Source organism: Macrotis lagotis, chromosome 5, assembly GCF_037893015.1.
Source record: "Macrotis lagotis isolate mMagLag1 chromosome 5, bilby.v1.9.chrom.fasta, whole genome shotgun sequence".
Taxonomy (NCBI): domain Eukaryota; kingdom Metazoa; phylum Chordata; class Mammalia; order Peramelemorphia; family Peramelidae; genus Macrotis; species Macrotis lagotis.
The window spans coordinates 258,113,907-258,136,139 of NC_133662.1; the positions used below are offsets into that span (position 1 = coordinate 258,113,907).

The following is a 22,233-nucleotide window of genomic DNA, read 5'->3' on the forward strand; positions in this document are numbered from 1 at the left end:
CAAGGTGGGGAGTCCATTGCTCATACAAGGGCTGACCAAAATCTTCTAGGTTATTTTGCAAGAGGAAATTATCCCCTAGGTCCTAGGAGATCAAGGATGCTTCCATTGCCCATCTCTATAAAGGAAAAGGAAATAGTTTGACCTGTGATAATCAAAGGGATCTTTCCCCTAGTCATTTCCCACCAGTTCCTTGCCAGAGTCCTCCTTAATTGGGTTATCCTTCACCTGAAAAAAGGGCATCAAACTGAGAGCCAATGTAACTTCAGAAAGAGCCTAAGTCCATATGAGAAATGCCAGGAGCAGAACAGAGGTCTGTCTATGACATTCATCAATCTGACCAAGATCTTTGATACTTTCAATTGTTATGGCATCATGGCAAAATTTGGTTGCTTGGAGAAGTTGAATGGAGTTCTATGTCAGCTTCATGAAGGCATGCTTGCCTGGGTTCTGGATAATGGACAGTGTTGTCCTCATCAATAGAGTGAAGTAGAACTATGTGGTTACCTTTTAGCATGTTGTTGGACCCCTTCATTGAGATGAAAACAGCATCAAGGTGAGCTCTAACACTGATGGTAAATTGTTTAACTTGAAAGGCTACAAGCCAAGACTAAGTGGAGGGAGAGTTGGTGTGTGACTTTTTGTTCACAGCTGATTATGCAGCCTCTGAGGCTGAGATGCAACAAAGTGTGGATCGAGTCTCTGCTTTGGTCTAAGAATCACAAAGAAAACAAAGGTTCACAACCAGCCAGCACCACATCATCCATATGTGAAACCATTGATTATAGGAATTCTGAGTGCTACGGTTAAGTTCATTTGCCTCGGGAATGTACTTTCCAGGGATGTCCACATAAATGATGAGGTTGACTCATGCATTGTTAGAACTAGCTCTGTGTTTGGGAGGCTCTGAAGGAAAGTGTGGGAGACAGGAGTTATTAGACTGCCCACCAAACTATGCTGACCTCGTTGGTGAATGCCTGTGGACAGTCTGCTAGTGCTGTGCCAAGAAACTGAATCAATTTCATATGAGTTGACTTAGGAAGATTCTGAAGATCACCTGGCAGGACAACACACCAGACAATGAGGTCCTCTCTCAAACTGGACTGCCAGGCATTCAAACTCTACTGCAGACAGTGTAACTCTGATGGGCTGGTCCCATTGTTTGAATGCCAAATGTATGCTTGCCTAAAAACGTTTTACAGAGAACTCACCCAAGGCACATGTTCACATGGAGGTCAGAAGAAGTGGTATAAAGACAGTCTCAAGGTCTCTCTGAAAAATTTTGGAATTGATTATGTGGCATGGAAGAGACTGGCAAAGGACCAACTAGTCTGGCATGCTCACATCAAAGAAGGCCTTGTTCTATGAGCAAAGCCAAATTGCAGTAGCTCAAAAGAAACATGAGATATGTGAATTTAGAGACATGTCCATGCCAGATGTTTATTTGGACTATTTGTGCCCAACCCGTGGTATAACCTTCTGAACTTGTACTGGCCCAGTCAGCCACAGTCAGACACATTGTCCCTTGCCCCACCATAGTAATGTCACTTTGATCCTCTTCAAGCACAAAGAACAATACCGAACACTAGGTAGAGATTTCAGACATTGGAAGCCAGGACTTTTGGTGTCTTCCTATAAAAGCTACTGACCAATTACTGACCAAGCCTTCTGCTTACTGTTAATCCCCTCACAAATTATAGTTGCAATGCCTCTCAGCTGTAAAACTCTATGGAAACTCCAGAAGTATTGCTCCTATTTGCAATAAGAAGGAAATATCTGAATAATAGAATTGAAGAATTTCCAATCATACTCTTCCTTTGTGCTCTTCTCAAATTAGTAGACTGAAGGGCTGATTCCATGGAAAATTTTGTCTACCATTTTCCCATGACTTGTAAAAGTTTGAGACTTTTCTTACCAATGAGACACTTATGGATTCCATTTGAAGTACCCAGAATTATGTGTTCTATTTTGGCTAAATGGCATACTTCTTGCCTCATATTTTCTCACATAGGAACCTCTACCCATACCAAATCCCATATTCTAGAGCTCACAGTTTAGCTTGTTCAGGGAACAGAATTTTTAAATAGAGAATTGTGAATACAGTTGTTGGTCCTAGTTGAACCTCTTGGGGAAGATATTTATGAGCTGAAAAATCTAGAAGAGGACAACCCAGGTGGTGAAGGGCATATGGGGATAAATTAAAGGAAATAGGAATGTCTAGCCTAGAGAAAAGATTGAAGGGGGCAGGGAAAGAACATGTTGGCTGTCCTCATGTATTGGAAGGGCTGTCATGTTGGGAAGGGATTCACTCTGTTTGTCTCAAATAGGTAGAACCAGAAGCAGTAGATAGGAATGGTTAAGATGTTAATTTGGGTTCGAGATTTGGAATAATTTCTTGGTGATAAGTGCTGGCCCAAGCTGGGCAGCTTTGGTAGATATTGGACTCTGCCTCCCTGACAGCTCTCAGACAGGAATAGATGACATTTATCAGACATAGTAGGATTGGGATTTCTTTCTTTCATTCATTCATTCATTTATTTATTTATTTTTGAATTTTAAAATTTTTCTCTTAATTTTGTTTCCTTCCCCCCCCCACAGAAGGCAGTCTGTTAGTCTTTGGATTGTTTCCATGCTATACGCTGATCTAAATTGAATGTGTTGAGAGAGAAATCCTTAAGGAAAAAAAATAAAATATAAGGGATAGCAAAATTACATAATCAGATAATGGTTTTTTAATTTAAATTTATTTTTATTAAAGATATTATTTGAGTTTTACATTTTCCCCCAATCTTGCTTCCCTCCCCCCTCCCCCCCACAGAGAGCATTCTGTCAGTCTTTACTTTGTTTCCATGTTGTACCTTGATCCAAATTGGGTGTGAGGAGAGAGAAATCATATCCTTAAAGAGAAGAGAAGTCTAAGAGGTAACAAGATCAGACAATAAGCTATCTGTTTTTTTTCTAAATTAAAGGGAATAATCCTTGCACTTTGTTCAAACTCCACAGCTCCTTATCTGGATACAGATGGTATTCTCCTTTGCAGACAGCCCAAAATTGTTCCCAATTGTTGCCCTGATGGAATGAGCAAGTCCTTCAAGGTTGAACATCACTCCCATGTTGCTGTTAGGGTGTATGGTGTTTTTCTGGTTCTGCTCATCTCACTCAGCATCAGTTCATGCAAATCCCCCCAGGTTTCCTTGAAATCCCATGCCTCCTGGTTTCTAATAGAACAATAGTGTTCCATGACATACATATACCACAGTTTGCTAAGCCATTCCCCAGTTGAAGGACATTTACTGGATTTCCAATTCTTTGCCACCACAAACAGGGCTGCTATAAATATTTTTGTACAAGTAATGTTTTTACCCTTTTTCCTCATCTCTTCAGGGTATAGACCCAGTAGTGGTATTGCTGGGTCAAAGGGTATGCACATTTTTGTTGCCCTTTGGGCATAGTTCCAAATAGCTCTCCAGAAGGGTTAGATGAGTTCACAGCTCCACCAACAGTGCCATAGTGTCCCAGATTTCCTACATCCCTTCCAACAATGATCATTATCCTTCCTGGTCATACTGGCCAATCTGAGAGGTGTGAGGTGGTACCTCAGAGAAGCTTTAATTTGCATTTCTCTAATAATTAATGATTTAGAGCATTTTTTCATATGGCTATAGATTACTTTGATCTCCTCATCTGTAAATTGCCTTTGCATATCCTTTGACCATTTGTCAATTGGGGAGTGGCTTTTTGTTTTAAAAATATGACTCAGTTCTCTGTATATTTTAGAAATGAGTGCTTTGTCAGAATCATTAGTTGTAAAGATTGTTTCCCAATTTACTACATTTCTTTTGATCTTGGTTACATTGGTTTTATCTGTGCAAAAACTTTTTAATTTAATGTAATCGAAATCATCTAATTGGATTTTGGTGATGTTCTCAACAACTCTTCCTTAGTCATAAACTGCTCCCCTTTCCATAGATCTGACAGGTAGACTAGTCCTTTATCTTCTAATTTGCTTATAGTATTGTTTTTTTATGTCTATGTCCTGTAACCATTTGGATCCTATCTTGGTAAAGGGTGTGAGGTGTTGGTCTAATCTAAGTTTCTTCCATACTAACTTCCAATTTTCCCAGCAATTTTTATCAACGAGGGAGTTTTTATCCCAATGGCCAGACTCTTTGGGTTTATCAAACAGCAGCTTACTATAATCATCTCCTGCTTTTACACCTAGTCTATTCCACTGGTCCACCACTCTATTTCTTAGCCAATACCAAACAGTTTTGATGACTGATACTTTATAATATAATTTTAGATCAGGTAGGGCTAAGCCACCTTCTTTTGCACTTTTTTTCATTAAGCTCTTGGCAATTCTTGACTTTCTATTTCTCCACATGAATTTACTTACAATTTTTTCTAACTCGTTAATTTTGATTGGTAGGGCACTAAACAGATAGTTTAGTTTTGGTAGAATTGTCATTTTTATTATATTAGCTCTACCTAACCATGAGCAGTTGATATTTGTCCAGTTATTTAAATCTAATTTAATTTGTGTGAGAAGTGTTTTATAATTGTTTTCAAAAAGATTGTGAGTCTGTCTTGGCAAATAGACTCCCAAATATTTTATATTGTCTGAGGTTACTTTGAATGGGATTTCTCTTTCTAGCTCTTCTTGCTGTTTCTTGCTAGACATATATAGAAAAGTTGAGGATTTGTGAGGGTTTATTTTATAACCTGCAACTTTGCTAAAATTGCTAATTGTTTCCAGTAGTTTTTTAGATGATTTCTTGGGATTCTCTAGGTAGACCATCATGTCATCTGCAAAGAGTGAGAGTTTTGTCTCTTCCTTCCCAATTCTAATTCCTTTCATTTCTTTATCTTCTCTAATTGCTACTGCTAACATTTCTAATACAATATTAAATAGTAGTGGTGATAATGGGCATCCTTGTTTCAACCCTGATCTTATTGGGAATGGCTCTAGCCTCTCCCCATTGAATATAATGCTTGTTGATGGTTTCAGATAGATACTGCTAATTATTTTAAGGAACACTCCATTTATTCCTACACTCTCTAGGAATGGATGCTGTATTTTGTCAAAAGCTTTTTCAGCATCTATTGATATGATCATATGATTCCTGATAGGTTTGTTGTTGATATAATTGAGTATACTAACAGTTTTCCTAATATTGAACCAACCCTGCATTCCTGGAATAAATCCTACTTGATCATAATGTATTATCCTAGTGATGCCTTTTTGTAATTATTTTGCTAAGATTTTATTTAGGATTTTTGCATCTATATTCATCAGGGAGATAGGTCTATAATTTTCTTTCTCTGTTTTAACTCTTCCTGGTTTAGGTAACAGTACCATATTGGTTTCGTAGAAAGAGTTAGGCAGAGTTCCATCTTTCCCTATTTTTCCAAAGAGTTTATATAGGATTAGAACCAATTGTTCCTTAAATGTTTGGTAGAATTCACTAGTGAATCCATCAGGCCCTGGAGACTTTTTTTTAGGGAGTTCAGTAATGGCTTGCTGAATTTCTTTTTCTGAGATAGGGTTGTTTAGGTATTTAATTTTTTTTCATTTAATCTGGGCAACTTATATTTTTGTAAATATTCATCCATTTCACTTAGATTATCAAATTTATTGGCATAGAGTTGGGCAAAATAGTTTCAAATTATTACTTTAATTTCCTCCTCATTGGTGGTGAGTTCACCCTTTTCATTTATGATACTAGCAATTTGATTTTCTTCTTTCTTTTTCTTAATCAAATTGACCAGAGGTTTATCAATTTAATTGGTTTTTTCATAATACCAGCTTTTGGTTTTATTTATTAATTCAATAGTTTTTTTGCTTTCAATTTTATTAATTTCTCCTTTAATTTTTAGAATTTCTAATTTGGTACTTAATTGGGGATTTTTGATTAGTTATTTCTCTAATTTTTTTAGTTGCATGTTTAGTTCATTGATTTCCTCTTTCTCCAATTTATTCATATAAGCATTTAGAGCTATAATATATCCCCTGAGAGTTGCTTTGAATGAATCCCATAGGTTTTGGTATGTTGTTTCATTATTATCATTATGTAGGATAAAATGGTTAATTCTTTCTATAATTTGTTTTTTGGTCCACTCATTTTTTAAAATGTGGTTATTGAGTTTCCAATTTGTTCTGGGTCTATATCTCCTTGGCCCAGTATTGCATATGACTTTTATTGCATTGTGATCTGAGAAAGATGTATTCACTATTTCTGCCTTTCTGCAGTTGATCATTAGGTTTTCATGTCCTAGTCCATGGTCAATTTTTGTATAAGTTCCATGTACTGCAGAGAAAAAGGTATATTCCTTCCTATCCCCATTCAGTTTCCTCCATAAGTCTACCATATCTAATTTTTCTAACAATCTATTTACCTCCCTAATTTCTTTCTTGTTTGTTTTATGATTCGATTTATCTAGATCTGATAGCGGGAGGTTGAAGTCTCCCACTAGTAGAGTTTTGCTGTCTATGTCTTCCTGTAATTCTTTCAGCTTCTCCTCTAAGAATTTGGGTGCTGTCCCACTGGGTGCATATATATTCAATATTGAAATGACTTTATTGTCTATGGTACCTTTTAGGAGGATAAAGTTTTCTTCCTTATCTCTTTTAACACTTATCTATTTTTGCTGCTGCTTTGTCTGAGATAAGGATTGCTACTCCTGCTTTTTTTACTTCAGCTGAAGCAAAATATATTTTGCTCCAACCTTTTACCTTTACTCTGTATGTATCTCTCTGCTTCAAATGAGTTTCTTGTAAGCAGCATATTGTAGGATTCTGGTTTTTAATACACTCTGCTATTTGCTTAAGTTTTAAGGGAGAGTTCATCCTATTCACATTCAAGGTTATGATTACTAATTCTTTATTGCCCTCTGTGCTATCTTCCCTCTGTTTGTATTTTTCCCCTTCCCCCCCTTTTATCCATATTCCCCAGTCTTTTGTTTCTGAAAACCACCCCCCTCAGTGTTTTTTCCCTCCTAATCACACCCTCCCCTTTCTTTCCCCTTTCCCTTTTTCCCTTTTCCCTTCCCTTCCTTTTGTTATTTCCCCTTATTTCCCCCACTCCCCTTCCCTTTCTCCGTCCCCCCTCCCCTTTTAATACTTGAAAGGTTAGATGTTTTATAAGTTAACTGAGTATGTGTAGGTTGACTTTAAGCCAAATCTGATGAGAAGATTCAGGTGTTTCTCCTCTGCTCCCTTCTTCCCCACTATTACCATAGGTTTTTTGTACCTCTTAGTGTAATGAGATTTACCCCATTCAGTCCCCTCCCTCCTCCCGTCTCTTTCTGTCCCCCTTTTTAGGTCGGTAGTGTTTTTTTTTTAGATCCTTCTGTCTGAGTCATAGAAAATTCTGAGTGTCTGTCCCTTCTAGTTCTGTACATTCTGTCGAATAGAGTCAAAATTCCTGAGAGTTATTAGAGTCTTTCTCCCAAGTGGGGTTAAAACCAGTTACATCTTTTTAGATAGCAGTCTCATGGATAGGTCATGAATGTCCATCATTTCTGGCTAGGTGTATTCTCTCTGTTAGAGTTACATTTCTCAAGGTTTATGAGAATCTTTTTTTTTTACCCCCATGCTGGGGTTTAGCCAATTTCAACTTATTGGATTGTATTTTTTTTCTTTTACCACCCCCCCCTTTTTTTTTTTTTACCTTTTCATGTGTCTCTTGAACCTCCTGTTTGATGTCCAAATTTTCTGTTTACTTCTGGTCTTTTCATCAGAAATTTTTGGAATTCTTCCATTTCGTTAAATGTCCATCTTTTTCCTTGGAAGAGAAGGCTCAGCTTTGCAGGAAAGTAGATTCTTGGCTGCATTCCAAGCTCCCGTGCTCTTCAAAATATCTCGTTCCAGGCCCTTCGATTCCTTAAAGTTGATGCAGCTAGGTCCTGCATGACCCTTACTGTGGCTCCTTGATATTTAAATTGTTTCTTTCTGGCTGCTTGCAGGATTTTCTCTTTTATCTGGTAGTTCTGGAGTTTGGCCACAACATTCCTTGGTGTTTTCATTTTAGGATCTTTTTCTGGTGGGGATCGATGTACTCTTTCAATAACTACTTTGCCCTCCGATTCCATGATATCAGGGCAGTTTTCCATCACTAGATCCTGTAATATTAAGTCCAGGCCTTTTTTTCTCTTCAATGTTTTCAGGAAGTCCTATAATTTTCAGGTTGCCCCTCTTCGATCTATTCTCGAGGTCAGTGGTTTTGTTTATGAGGTATTTTACATTTGCTTCTATTCTTTCTATTTTTTGATTTTGTTTAACTGACTCTTGCTGTCTCATGGAGTCATTAGTTTCTGTAGACTCCATTATTTTTTGGGGGGAGGAGTTTTCTTCATTAACCTTTTTCCAGTTGGTCGATTCTACTTTTGAAAGAGCTTTCCATTTGACCAATTGAGGTTTTGAGAGAATTAATTTCTTTTTGCATTTGCTCGTTTGAGGATCTGAGAGAATTATTCTCATTTTGTAATTGTCCAATTGATGATCTGAGAGATTTATTCTCCTTTTGTGTTTGTCCAATTGTACTTTTTAAGGTATTAATTGTCTCCTCCAAATTTTTAAGCTCCTTCCTTATTTCTTCAAGTAAGTCTTTCTGTGCTGGAGACCAGATTGTATTCTCCTCAGAGGTTCCAGGTCTCTCTGAGTTGGGGTCTTTCCCTTCCAGGAATTTTTCTATGGATCCACCTTTCTGCTGACCCTTCTTCATTATGCTAAGACCTTGAGTTGGGGGAGGGGCTGGTTCACCTGGGCTTGAGATCGCTGAAGGCTTTACTGAGTGCAATTTCTCTGGATGGCCAGTAGGAGGTGCTGGTTGTCCTCTCTGGAGTGTCTGTGACCTTGGTTGGGAGGCCTTCTCCCTTTGCCTGGAGGCAGGAATTGGAGCTATTGAATTCTTTTGCCTTTAATCAATGGTGGGCTTTACCCTGGCCTGAGGTCATTCCTCAGCTGGGCTGGTTCTTTTGCTCACACACCTGGGCCTGAGGCAGAAGTAATTTTCCTTTGTTTGAGGCAAAGCCCTGGTGCAATGGAGACATGCCCTCAGAGTTTCTCAGACCTGAGAAGCCCAGGGATGGTGTCTGCCGTTCTCCTGCACCAGAATACTTCCCCCAGCCTGGTCCCGGAGCTCCAGGGAGACAGCACCAACACCAGAGTCTCTGCTTCCCCTCAGACCCAAGCCCCTTTCGTCCAGCCCCACCGCTGATCCAGCTGGTCCGCTCTGGAGCCCTCAGACTCCAGGTTCCAATTCAGCTGTTAATCTGGCTGATCCGGGGTAGATCCTCCCTTGGAGCCCAGACTCACCCGCTCGGATTCGTCCAAGGCTGCTGCGGGAGACAAATCCTGAGGTAGCTGTTCTTCTGGCTTTTCTTTCTGGGTTTTCTGGATTGGAATTCTTTTAAGAGGTTTGTTTCATGTGATAGATGGGGAAGAGATCAGGAGACTTTAGAACTGTGCCTGTCTTCTCTCCGCCATCTTGGCCGGAAGTTCCCAGACAATGGTTTTTTAAAATTAAAGGTAATAGTCTTTGGTCTTTGTTCAAACTCCACAATTCTTTCTCTGGATACAGAGAATATTCTCCATCACAGATAACCCAAATTTGTCCCTGATTGTTGCACTGATGGAATGAGTAAGTCCATTAAGGTTGACCATCACCCCCATGTTGCTGTTAGGGTGTATAATGTTTTTCAGGTTCTGCTCATCTTACTCAGAGCATCAGTTCATGCAGATCCTTCCAGGCTTCTCTGAATCCATCCCTCCTGGTTTCTAATAGAACAGTAGTGTTCCATAACAATTTGTTCAGCCATTCCCCAATTGATGGACACTCACCCAATTTCTGATTCTTTGCCACCACAAACAGAGCTGCCATGAATATTTTTGTACAAGTGATGTTTTTGTCCTTTTTCATGATCTCTTTAGGGTATAGACCCAGTAGTAGTACCACTGGATCAAAGGGCATGCACATTTTCATTGCTCCTTGGGTACATAGAATTGGAATTTCAAATGGGTTTGACTTGCACTAGAGGACTCTCAAATTCTGTGATGCCACAGACCTTGGAATTCTCTGGGATGATGTGTCAGAAAGATGAGAGTAAGAACAAACCCTCAACACAAGAAATAGAGTTTTAGAAATATGCCTAAGTCATATTCACACAGAGGGAAAACTCCTATTGTCCATCCCAAGTGGTATGGAAAATCATCCACCTCCTATGAGCTCTAGGCTTCAGTGCAACTAGAGATAAATCAGTACAGAACCTCAGACTGTTCAGGATTTTATGAAAATGTTGCTAGTGGCAGAAATTCAGGCATCATTTCCTACAAAAAGTGACCTTTGAATTATTTAAATTCTTCTCAAGTATTGCATAGAAATTGATAGCTCAAAAATGTTATGAGCAAAGTCTTGGAAAAGATCTATCTACTTATCAAAACACTACTACTAGGTTTTTTTATGGGATTTAAAATAGCTAAGTATAATATCCATTCTGTTATCCTTTTAAAACAAAAATTTGGGAAAGTTTTGAACCACAACCCATAGAAATGCCAACTTTGTTAGATGGGTCTATTAAGGGTATTCTTTACAATGATATGATCAAAATTTAGTCCAACAAGGACTGAGTTTAGAGAAAATTTCCCATGAAGATCAGTATAAAGTAATAAAAGTGGCAATTTCCTTTTTGGGGGGATACATTTAATTTGTTTCATTATTCATGGATCCTTGACTTTTTGTTGGGATGTTTTTGAGTGAATTTTTGTGAATGGACATCTGTATAGATGTACTTTTTACTTTCTTGATAACCCTGTTGATAGCAGTGTTACTTACTTGGAGGAAATCCTTTCCTTGTCTATTAATTCATTTTATTACAGGATCACATGGAAATAAGCATCTAAAGATGAGCAAATAGCCTTTGACTTCCTGGTAATTGTCTCAATTATCAGAGAATAAATACAATAGTAGAAATCGGGGAAAACAAAACAAATTTTTACAGACATTAATTTCTACAGTTGTAAAAAAAGCATTGAGTAAAAACCTTTATAAATTTTCTTTCTGTTCCTCTTTAATGTGGTTGCTACTTGGGCAACAATGAAGAAAGATAAAGGAGGTGTCTGGCAGGAACTGTTTCCTTTATCTGATAGTCTGATTTTCATGTATAGTCTGGAGACCTGAATAATTTACCTCCAACTAGCGGAATTCTGGGGACAGCTTGGAGCTTAGTGGATAGAGCTCTGGGCTTGGAATTAGGAAGATTCATGAATTCAAATCCAGCCTCAGAAACTTGACTAAGACATTTATCTCTGGTTGCCTCAGTTTTCTCATCTGTAAGTGACCTGGAGAAGGAAGTGGACTGCCACTCCATTATCTTTGCCAAGAAGACCCCAAACTAGGTCATGAAGAGTAGGACCCAACTGAAACTATGACATGACAGTAGAGACCTGGGTCTGCTTGGGGTAGGTCCCTCTTAAAAGTTTGGAGGGTTGAGCCAAGACCAGGTTTTGTATTTAAGTGGTAATGGAGTATGGGACTTTCTGAGAGCTCTGATGGTGCAGGAATTAACCCTGGATAAATGAGCAGACCTTGAAGTAGGGAGAGCGAGTGTTATTATAGTGTAGTTGTGATGGGTAACTCCTAAGCTATTGTCATCAACCTCTAAGAGTTAATAATTCTTGTAGACGAACTAAAAGGAGAAATTTGGGGCCATTCTTGACCAAGACCTCTCCAATATCTCAAAAGAAAAAAAACATTTTTATTGGGTTTTTTAATGCCAGTGTTGAAATAGATTCCAAACTTGAATGGAGTTATGTGCAAGGAAATGATGAAAAGGATATTTTATTTAAATATATATATTGTTCTCAACTTGTTTTTAAATTATTTTCAATTCTGATATCTCCCTCTCCGCACACCAAGAAAGCCATCCCTTTAACAAAGAATTTTTTTAAAAGATGAGGAGAAAAATAAATAGCGGCAAAATGAATTAACCTATTAATGGAGTCTAACTTCATGCAGTGTTCCACATCTCTATTATTCTACCTCAGCAAAGAAAAAGTTTGTTTTTTCATCTATTATGGGACAAACTAGATCCTTGTAATTGCAGTATATTCAAGTTTTATTTGTGTGTGTGTGTTTTTGCATTTGGTTGTTTATTTTATCTATATCATTGTAGTTACGGGGATTATTGTCTTCTGTTCTGTTGTCTTTACTTTTTTTTTTAAGTTCACATAGGTCTTCCTAAGCTTCTCTGAATTCTTCAGAAAATAGCAAAAGTCACTTCTAGTGATGAGTTCTTTTTGGAGCATAGAATATTATTCTATTTTATTGTTCTATCAGAAAAAAAAGTCTATCAGTTATCACATAGAATTTCATTGTTGGAAGAGACCTCAGAGATCAGTTAATCCAAACTGGACCTGAATATGAATTCCTTCTTTGTCATCTCTGACAAGTCATCATCTAACCTGTTCTTGAAAGACCTCCAGTGATGGAGAACTCATTGTCTAATCCAGGTGGCCATTCTACTTGTAAAAGGCTCTAGTGATCAGGCAATAATTTTTTACTTTTAGCCTTTATCTAATTCTCTAAAATGTTCATCTTTTTAAATCTTTGCCAGACAGAACAAGATTAATACATTATTTAATTAAAATATTAATATTTTAATAACTCAGATAATTGAAGATTATATGGGATCATCTCTTTCCAGAGTCTTATCCAAGCTCTAATATTTTTTAAAATTTTATTTTTATTGATATTTTATTTTTCCAATTGTATGTTATGAAAGTTTTCAACATTCATCCACATGCATATTTATAAGTTATACAATTTTCTTCCATTCTCCCTTTCCATCCCGTCCCTGCATCAGCGAACAGTCTAGTGAACATTATATATTGGTATTTAATATGTTTACATATTAGTGAACATTGTGTATATATATATATATATATATATATATATATTCTGTATAAGGAATTAGGACAAAGGGAAAAGAAAGAAAACCATGGGATAGCAAGGAAAAATATAAGAGAAATTTTAAAAAAGTGAGCATAGTTCATTTAGATTCTGTAGGGTTTTTTGTGTTTTTTTTTGTTTTGTTTTGCTTTTTCCTTCATCTGGATATGGATGGTGTTGTTTATAACAGATCTCCCAGGGTGATAGAGGCAACATAAGAGTCATTCTTTCTTCTTTCTCTTGTTAGCCACCATCCCATCCACTCCTGATGATTTCAGGAGTAAAGATTTAGAGCTGGACCTGACCCTAGAATCATTCTAATTCCCTCATTTTACAAATGAGGAAACTAAGGATTGGAGGGGGAAGCCATTTGTCCAAGATTACAAAGGCAGTAAGTGATGGAACTGGAGTTCAGGCTCAGGTTCTCTGATTCCCCCTCCTGGATTGTTTTCTGGTGTGCCATATGGCCCACTCTTCTCCCCAACACAGCCCCCCAAAACCTTTTTTGTCATCCTTGACCTTCCTCATCAACTTTAACTCTTTCAGACCATTGCAGTAATTATACTGGTGATGATATATTTTTAAACATTTTTATTATATTTTTTCTCAATTACATGTAAATACATTTTAACATTTTGTTTTGTTTTAAAAAATTTCTTTTTAGTTTCAAATTCAGACAGAGCAGGTAAGAGATGATGACTTAGAGTGGCAAAATCCTATAAAAACAGTAACATCAAATGATTGAACAAATTGTAGTGTGTGATTGCGATGGAATACTACTATTCTATAAGAAATGAGAAGCAGGATACTTTCAGAATAATCTAGAAAGACTTATATGCTCCTCTTTTCCCTCCCTTCTTTTCTCCTTGAGAAAACAAGCAATTTGATATAGCTTATACATGTGCTGTCATGGGAAACATTTCCATATTAGCCATGTTGCAAAAAATATATATAAACAAAAATATCTCAAGAAGAATAAAGAAAATTAAAAAACTATGCTTTAATCTGTATTCAGACTCCATCAATTCTTTCTCTGGAAGCAAATAGTATTTTTCACCATGGAATTACCTTGGATCATTGTATTGCTGAGAATAGCTAAGTCATTCACAATGGGTCATCATACAATATTGTTGATCTTTTCATTTCTCTTTGTATCAGTTCATGTAAGTCTTTCTAGATTTTTCTGAAACATCCTGCTTCTCATTTCTTATAGGACAGTAGTATTCCATCACAGTCATACACAATTTGTTCATTCATTCCTCATTTAATGTTGCTGTTTTTATAGGATCATGCCACACCTAAAGTCTTCATCTCTTAACCTGCTCTTGTTTCTATCTTATAGAATCCAAGTTGTTTAATAAGTTCCCTATGAGAATCTGCTTAAGTCTTTTTAGACATCCTTCCTTTTCTTCCTCTTTTTAATAATTTATTTGGAACATCAGAATTGTATTCATGGAGCTGATCCTATAGAATTTCAGTCTAAGGATGATATTCATACTTTCTTCTTAAGGAATCTTCTTAAGACTTAATATAATTGAAAGGATAGTCGCTGTTCATGTTTGGGCCATGCCGATATAATAAAAATGGTCAAATTACCTATATTTAATGTTCAATTAAATAATCAAGAGTTTATTTTATAGAGTTAGAAAACTAACAATAGCATTCATTTGCAGTCTTGGAGAAGAAAAATAGAAATGCTTCTAGATTTCAAACTTTAATTATGTTTATAAAGTAATATTCATAAAAACTGTGTTTGGTGCCTATTAAAAATAGAAACCTAGATCAATCAGTGAGATAGAATTAGATAAGCATCAGAAACAGTCAAGCCCAGTAAACAACCCAGTGTTAAACCATGAGCATAAAACATGCTTGAGGAGGGACCTCCTGTCTGACAGGAAATTTTGGGAAACTGGGAAGGCAGCTGATTGGAACCAATAAAGAGGTGAAGATCATCTCTCATTAAATGTGCCAGAGGTCACCTGGAGGAACATGAAAGTCCCATTCATAGACCAGGAGAGTAGAGATGACAAAGAGAGACAATTTCTCACATGTGAAGCCAAGAAATTTTTACACCAATAAAATTAATACAAGTAGGATAAGAAGGGAAAATTCTGTGCTTAAGGGTCTGATACCCAAGATCTAGATTTCATTTGCTTTCCTCTGTTAAGACCTAGATGGATAAGAAGTCAAAGGATGTGAACAAATAGTTCCCCAAATAAGGATGAAAACATATTAAGAACATATGAAAGATTCTGTCAAATCTTTGGGAAAAAATAAGGGAAACCCAAATTAAAACCACTGTGAGGTTTTACCCAGCAAACTGTCAAAGATGGCCCCAAACTGAAATGCTGATGTGGGAGAGAATGCAAGAAAGCCAAAGCATGAATGTCTTACTGTGGAGTTGTGTATACACCCACTCCTCCTGAGAAACAACTCAGAGTTGTGTTAACAGAAAATAATAGCCTCTCATGAACTGCTAGATCCACAGTCCAGCTTCCTTGGGCAAGTCTTTTCATCACTCTTAACCCATTTTCCTTGGTACCATGACCCTCAAATCATCCAGCATGTGACTTAGGACTGGGAGGGCAGGTCCTTGCTTTGGGGGTTGCTCTACAGAGAAGAGAATGGAGCAGAAAAGAGGCTCTGGGAGTTGGGATGGCTAAAGACAAACTTGACCAAGACTTTGCTAAGAGCCAGGCCTGATGGCACACTTTACCTAGAGCCAAGGCTTCATTATCACTGTAAAACAAATTGTGCTGACTGTGGGCAACTCACCAGCCCTTTCTGGCCTTCTCTTCTGTCTGTTATGTCATAAATGGCCTCAAAGGTCATTCTAGCCTCGTGGGTCACCTGTGTCTTTATTACCTCTGTCATGATGTCATAGTGATATAACAAAGAATGGGAGTCTTTTGGCTTTAAACAGTGCTAAATAGAAAATCATAATCAATAGCAGGAACCTGGATGGAATTAGGTTATTCCATGTGCTTTTGAATTCAGATTTTAAGAGGAGTACCCTTGGTTTTTTGTTGTTTGTTTTTTTTAATCCATTTTTACTTTTTTTTTTTTAGGTAAGGCGTGACCCCAGTTTATGGGACTCAATTTCAACTCATTAAAAAATTAAATATTTGGAGAAATGATTTAATGCTTTAGGGAAAAAATTCTAACAGTTCATTTTCTTGCCAGAGGCATTGACTAAAATACTCCTCAGAATATAGCAGCAATGTTGGGAGCTCTCAGACTATAAGGGGAAGATCCTGGTGTTAAATGCTTAACTGTTAAATTAGGTGATTTGACTGGGTGGGTTCCAAGGTCATTTCCTCCTCTGAGTCTGTGATCTGATGATGATGATAAATAAAATTAGCTTCCATTTCTACAACACTTTAAAGTTAATTCTGCTTTACATCTGTTACCTCATTTGAAATTTGAGAGTCAGGACTGGGTTCAAATCCCACTTCAGATACTTCCAGGGTGACCTTGGACAAGTCACCTAAACCTTCATTGGTCTCAGTGTCCTCATCTCTGAGATAAAGGGAATGGCCTGGATGGCTTTGGGTGGCACAGCCTTTCCGGACCACTTCACTCTGAGGCGGCATCACAGTGGCCAGCTTAGGAAAATGCCTATTTGATGTGTAACTTTCTTCTTCCCTGTAGGAACTGGTGCCATCATACAGTGACCAAGATGGTTTCTTGTCAAGTACAGAATGGTTCCGAAACAGTGTTCCAGAGGGTGTACCAGAGCTGTCGGTGGCCGGGCCCCTGTGCCAACCTGGTCAGGTAAAAGTCTATATGTCCCCTCTCTCTCCCATTGTCCCTCTGTCCTTTGCATTTTCTGACTTGAACCTCCAGGATAGATGATGATGCATTGGACATGCTCAGTTCTAATTTTGATGGGCAGGCAGCAGCCAGAGCCGAAATGGCCAGATTGAGTTTTTGTGTTGAGTGCTGGCGATTATTATGATCATATCATGTCATTATTAATATAACTACATTAGAATTATGAATTGATAATAATAATAACATCTGGCATTTATGTAGTCTTTTAATGTTTACAAAACACTTCGAAAACTCATTATGCTTTACATGTAAAAATAATTGTAGAAGAAGCTGCATCATGTTGGCATGGTTGATGTATATAGATGCCATGAAGTTGTTTGTGTCTCCATATCTGTATTTGTTGTTGAGTCATCTGAGTGGTTTGGATCATGTTATGGTATATCCCCTCTAGGATGATGGTGTGAAAGGATGAGCCATTTTTATTTTCCCATGAGTTTTTATCAAACAGTGTTTGCTGGGTGTTTTAAGGTAATTTTAGTTTTCCACATTATCAACTGCTGGTTTATTAAGATTTATTGTTTCTGAATCTCTGTTTAGTCTGTTCCATTGATCTTTCTATTCTTAACCAGTCCAGATTGTTTTGTTGACTTCTTTATATTAAAATGTATTATATGAAATAAGAAGAAACTGAGATTGAAATCACTGTGCATCTATAATTTTATTGCAAAACTAACATTTGCATATCAAATGAGATCACCTGGCTCCTTAGATGTTAGAGAATCCAAAAAAAGAATAATCATGATATAACATGCACAGTTATACGTTTTTTTGTTTTTAAGGTTTTTGTTTTTTGCAAGGCAATGGGGTTAAGTGGCTTGCCCAAGGCCATACACAGCTAGATAATTATTAAGTGTCTGAGACCAGATTGGAACTCAGGTCCTCCAGGGCTGGTGCTCTATCCACTGCACCACCTAGCTGCTCCCACAGTTATAAGTTAATAAAGCTAAGAATACAAAAGAAATAGAGAAATACCTCAAAAGATATAAAACAAAAATATAAAATGATATACATGCACATCTCTATATACGTGCATATATGAATGCCTGTGTTTGTGTTATGTATGTGTGTCAGTAGTTTTATTGATGCCAAATACAAAATTTTTTATTTTTTGGAATGAAACAAATATTTTGCTTTTTGTTATTTAAGAAGTACTAGTTATTCTTAAAGCCTTATGGAATTTCACTATGTATTTTGACATTTAGCATGACTAAATAGAAAAACTACTCCATGGAAGGGGTCTTTATATCAAAATTTGTTTGTTGTTTGGACAGTGACCTTATTCCTTCTTATTGCAGCTAGCTGGCTTGGTGTGGGAGAGCTGGGTCTGCAGTCAGGAAATTCTGAGTTCAAATCTGGCCTCAGACACTTACAAATGGTATGTCCCTAGATGAGTTACTTCACCACTGTCTACCTCAGTTTTTTCATCTGTAAAATGGGGATAATAAGGGCCCCTTCCTCCCAGGGTTGTTGAGAGGATTAATGAGACAATATTTGTAAAATGTTTTGCAAACCTTAAAGCTCCTTATGAATGCTACTGTTATCATCATCATCATCTGACAACTGTAGGTAACTAATTGTTTTGTTTTCATAGAGAATAGAGCTTCAAACTCTTTGGGCAGTGCCCCAATGCCCTCCACCAAAGTTGTTTGTTGTGATTGCTTGTGTTCTGTCTAAGACCCCAACGTGACCCCAATGCCCTGAGTGTGAATGATCTGAAGAGAGGTCCCTGGGGGTGCGACTTCTTCTGGGATTGGCCTTCTCCTCGTCTTCAGAGTCTCTGCATCTGGGGCTCCAGCTGGGCTGGCTTCCATAACCAATTTTGGATGGCTTGTAATCCATCTGCCCCAGTGGTTCTTCAGTCATGTTTCAACCACAGCTTTTATACAAAGCCCATTCACTTTCCCTAGCCTTGGACCTGCTCTTCTGAGAAATGTTGTGGAATTGAACTCCTATTTTTATACCCCTGCAAATATTTTTGACACTTGCATTTGGGCTTGCTGCTCATTTCATCACACTTGGCCCTTAATGTTTGATTTGTAATTATAAAAGAGAAGGTTATTGCTGCCAAGACCAGTAGAAATATCTATCCTTTTCCCCTTCTCTATCTTTTCCACTTTCATTCTCAGACCTCCTCTCTTTGTTCAGTTAGGTAGGGTGTGGTATTTGGAGACTTCTCTTAAGGATTTAGAGCATCATTGGAAGACTAATGAAGAGAACTGAGAGTCTTCTTTTCTTGGTGAAGAAGAGCTGATTGTAGGATTATCTTTGTTCTGTCTGGCCCAGAGAGCAGGAGTAGGATCATGGGGAAGCTGTCATGTAAGGAGAGAACTTCCTTCCAGCCAGAGCCATTCAAAAGTGGAATGACCTAGCCGCCTCTTGGGAGGTCCTGGGTCCCACCTCACTGTGATTTCCAGACACACATTAGATGACTATTCATAGGGCATACTACAGTGGAGATTCCTCTTCTGGTATTGGTGGGACTTGATGACCTCCAGGTGTCTTCTTGCTGAGATTCTGTGTTGAAGAGAGACAAATACGAACAGTTTAAAACTGGAGATGGAAGGAGAGCACCTGGAGCTGGGATGGAATATGCAGGTGTTCACGGAGGGGAAAAATACATTCCAGTATGGTGGCTGGCCTGTGTAGAAGGAGATCTTCACCTGACTGGAACATAGCATAAAAAGCAAGCATCCAGAGAGATGGAGAACCTGGAAGCAAATTGCAGGTGCCCCGGGGAACCCAAGTACTTGGCTTTGTAGGCGAGGCAGTAGGGAGCCATCAAAGATCGCTGAGCAGTGGAATGGCGCGGCCATGCCTGGACAAGAGGAAGCTTATATTGGCAAACCGCGAAGAGCAGAAAAGCTGTTAAACTTTCCATGGCCAGATGACAAACCATCCCAACCAACCCTGAATATAAACTTGGGGTTTGAGCCTGTCTCTGGACTTATTTTTTTTCCACCTGTAAAATGAGTGAATTAGCTGATGATGGTTATTCTCAAAGTTATATTTTTGTAATCCTAGGTCCAAAGCAAGTCTACTCTCTTCTACAAGCCTGACAGCAGCCTTGAGTGTACCTTCTGCTATGTGGGCCTCCTCCTGGAGTTGCTGTTTTTAAGAGAGCTGACTTGGAGTTCAGTAAACATTTCTTAAGCATCTGCTGTGTGAAAGGCTGTTGAAAGTCAGTGGATCAAAAGGAGGAATGTTTAGTATTATATTCATTATTTCCTATAATTCTGAATAAAACAAAACCTAAACAACAGCTTTTAGGAGGATATGTAAGACTCACAAAGAAATGAAAAGGTTGAACCTCTACAAAGCTGTGACAATGAGTGACCTGAACCCATTGGTAGGGACCCTACCTTTGACCTCATCACCTGCATCTTTACTGAGGCAGAGTAGTGGAGGGCGAAGAGCATAGGGAGTTGGGAGACCCATGCTCCCTTCCCCCCCCATCAGTTGGTGGCGGGGAAGGAATCCCAGAGAGCTCCCTGCTGACTTGTCTGCTCCATCTGCCGGGAAGGACAAGGGGAGGTGGGCAGCCAATGGCCTCCGATTCACAAGCTCAAGGCCACCTGGATGTGACTCCAAATCCTGTCTAAATGACCAAACCAGGGTGGAGTGGAAAGTATTTGGAGCCAGGGAACCTGGGTTTGAGTTGTTTTCTGGAGAGCATCACTTAAGCTATCTAGATGTGGGTTTTCTCATCCATAAAATAATGGCATTGGAGTAGATGAGCTTTAAGGAGCATCTAACTTTGGTCCTTTGAGCCTAGCATGCAGCTTCCCTACTCATTAAACATGAATTTGAGGATGACTTGGGATTTGGCTTTGCTGAGTACATTCTTGTAGCCATGGCAGCCTTTTCCTCTGCTCTCTGTTGCTTCTTTAGAGAAGGCATTTTATTGGGTTGTAGAAGTGCCTTGACACATTGGATGCTGGTGGCCAGCAGGGCCCCATGCGCCTTACCCAGGCTACTGAATGGTTGTGGACTTCTGGCCATGGGGCTCCAGTTCAGCCTTTGCGAGGTCATGGAGCTGGAGGACCAGAGATCCGGAGCTGGAAGGGAAAGAGTCTGTCTGCCAGGAAATGGCAGAAACAACTGAATCAGGGAGTCCTCCTGTATCAGGGGTGGGAGCCGTGAGGCGCTTATCCACCTTGGAAATGACCTTCCACATTCTCCTCACCCTCCTGGCTGAGGTCCAGCTCTTGGAGTGAACAGGCTCCCCATGGCAGGCGGGGGCAGCATCTGGACACTGGCCGAGCCAAGCCGGGGCTGTGTAAGAGAGCGTGTCCCACAGTCCTGCCACGACAGGAAGGGAAGCCAGGGAGGAGTCCCATGGAAGCCTCCCAGATGGCCCCACTGCAAGAGGAGACACAGGCCTCCCCCCCTTCACCAAGTCTTATTAGACATCCCCCCCCTTCTCTTATTTGAAAGAAAAAAACCTCACAATTCATTTTGGTCTACAGCCACAAGTTTGACAGCTTCCTATCTGAATTCCATTGCAGAACTGCTCAGCTTGGGTTTCCCTTTGTGTCTCGCTCCTGCTAAGCCTGGACTCTCAGGAGAGGGGCCCGTGACCCCATTTCCCTTAGCAAGGTGACCTCTCCTGCCTCCCCACCAGCTCAGCAGGGCTCTTGTTACATGGGAAGGGAAGTGGGGACACTCTCCTTCCTTCCTGTCTGTGCTGTTGGGGTTCTGGGAGCAGTCTTTCTAAAGAAATCCTTTAGGTTTGACATAACCTCATGTTGCATCTACTCTGCTTAACAGGAGACAGCATATCTAGGTACCATGCATCCATCCATCTATTCATTCATTCATTCATTCATTTATCCATCCATCCATCCATTCATTCATTCAACAGAGATTTACCAACCATTTGTTTAAGAGATTGAGTGGGAAAAGGAACACAAGTGTGATTGTGGGAACTTTCCCTCTAAAGTAAAAGTCAGCCTTCCTAGACATTGGCTTATGACTTCTAAAACAGGAGTTGTGGAGATCAATTCACTTCCACAATCTAACCAATATTTATGAAACTCCAACCATGTCTAAGACCAGAGTCAGCCCAGTGCTGGGTGTTGAAGGCTGGCCTCCAAATTTAGGAGGGTCTGAATTCAAGGCCAACCTCAGACATTAGCAATTAGTAGAGGATGTTCCTCATTGGCTGTCATTGTCTATATCAAGGAAATCACTGGTCTGGAAAAACTGCGTAAAGGCACTTGGCTAGATGCTGAGTATCCCCCCCACCCACCCAGGGGTCTCTCAGTCATTCCATAACTATGGGCCAGATCCTTTGCTCAGCACTGGAGAAACACAACAAAGTAGAAAGTTCTTGCCCACAAAGAAGCCCTGTTCTAACCAGGGAAACAATTTGCCAACAACTGCGAACAAACGAGATAGGAAGAATAAAACCATTATTATTGTCATGACACAAGATAAACAGGTTCTCTGTTTGGCC

The 22,233-nt window shown here is 39.0% G+C and overlaps 1 protein-coding gene across 7 annotated transcripts in view; it reads left to right on the forward strand.

Moving 5' to 3' along the window:
- Positions 1-22,233, forward strand: part of COL26A1 (collagen type XXVI alpha 1 chain) — a 262,250-nt gene that overhangs the window by 57,848 nt on the left and 182,169 nt on the right. For 6 of the 7 annotated variants that reach the window (XM_074189516.1, XM_074189522.1, XM_074189521.1 and 3 more), the window contains one exon: positions 16,596-16,718. In XM_074189516.1, the coding sequence (XP_074045617.1) occupies positions 16,624-16,718 (95 nt within the window). In that variant the 5' untranslated portion in view covers positions 16,596-16,623. Of the gene's footprint in view, positions 1-15,887; positions 16,013-16,595; positions 16,719-22,233 lie in introns of those variants that run through there. The other variant, XM_074189520.1, reaches the window with a different exon arrangement.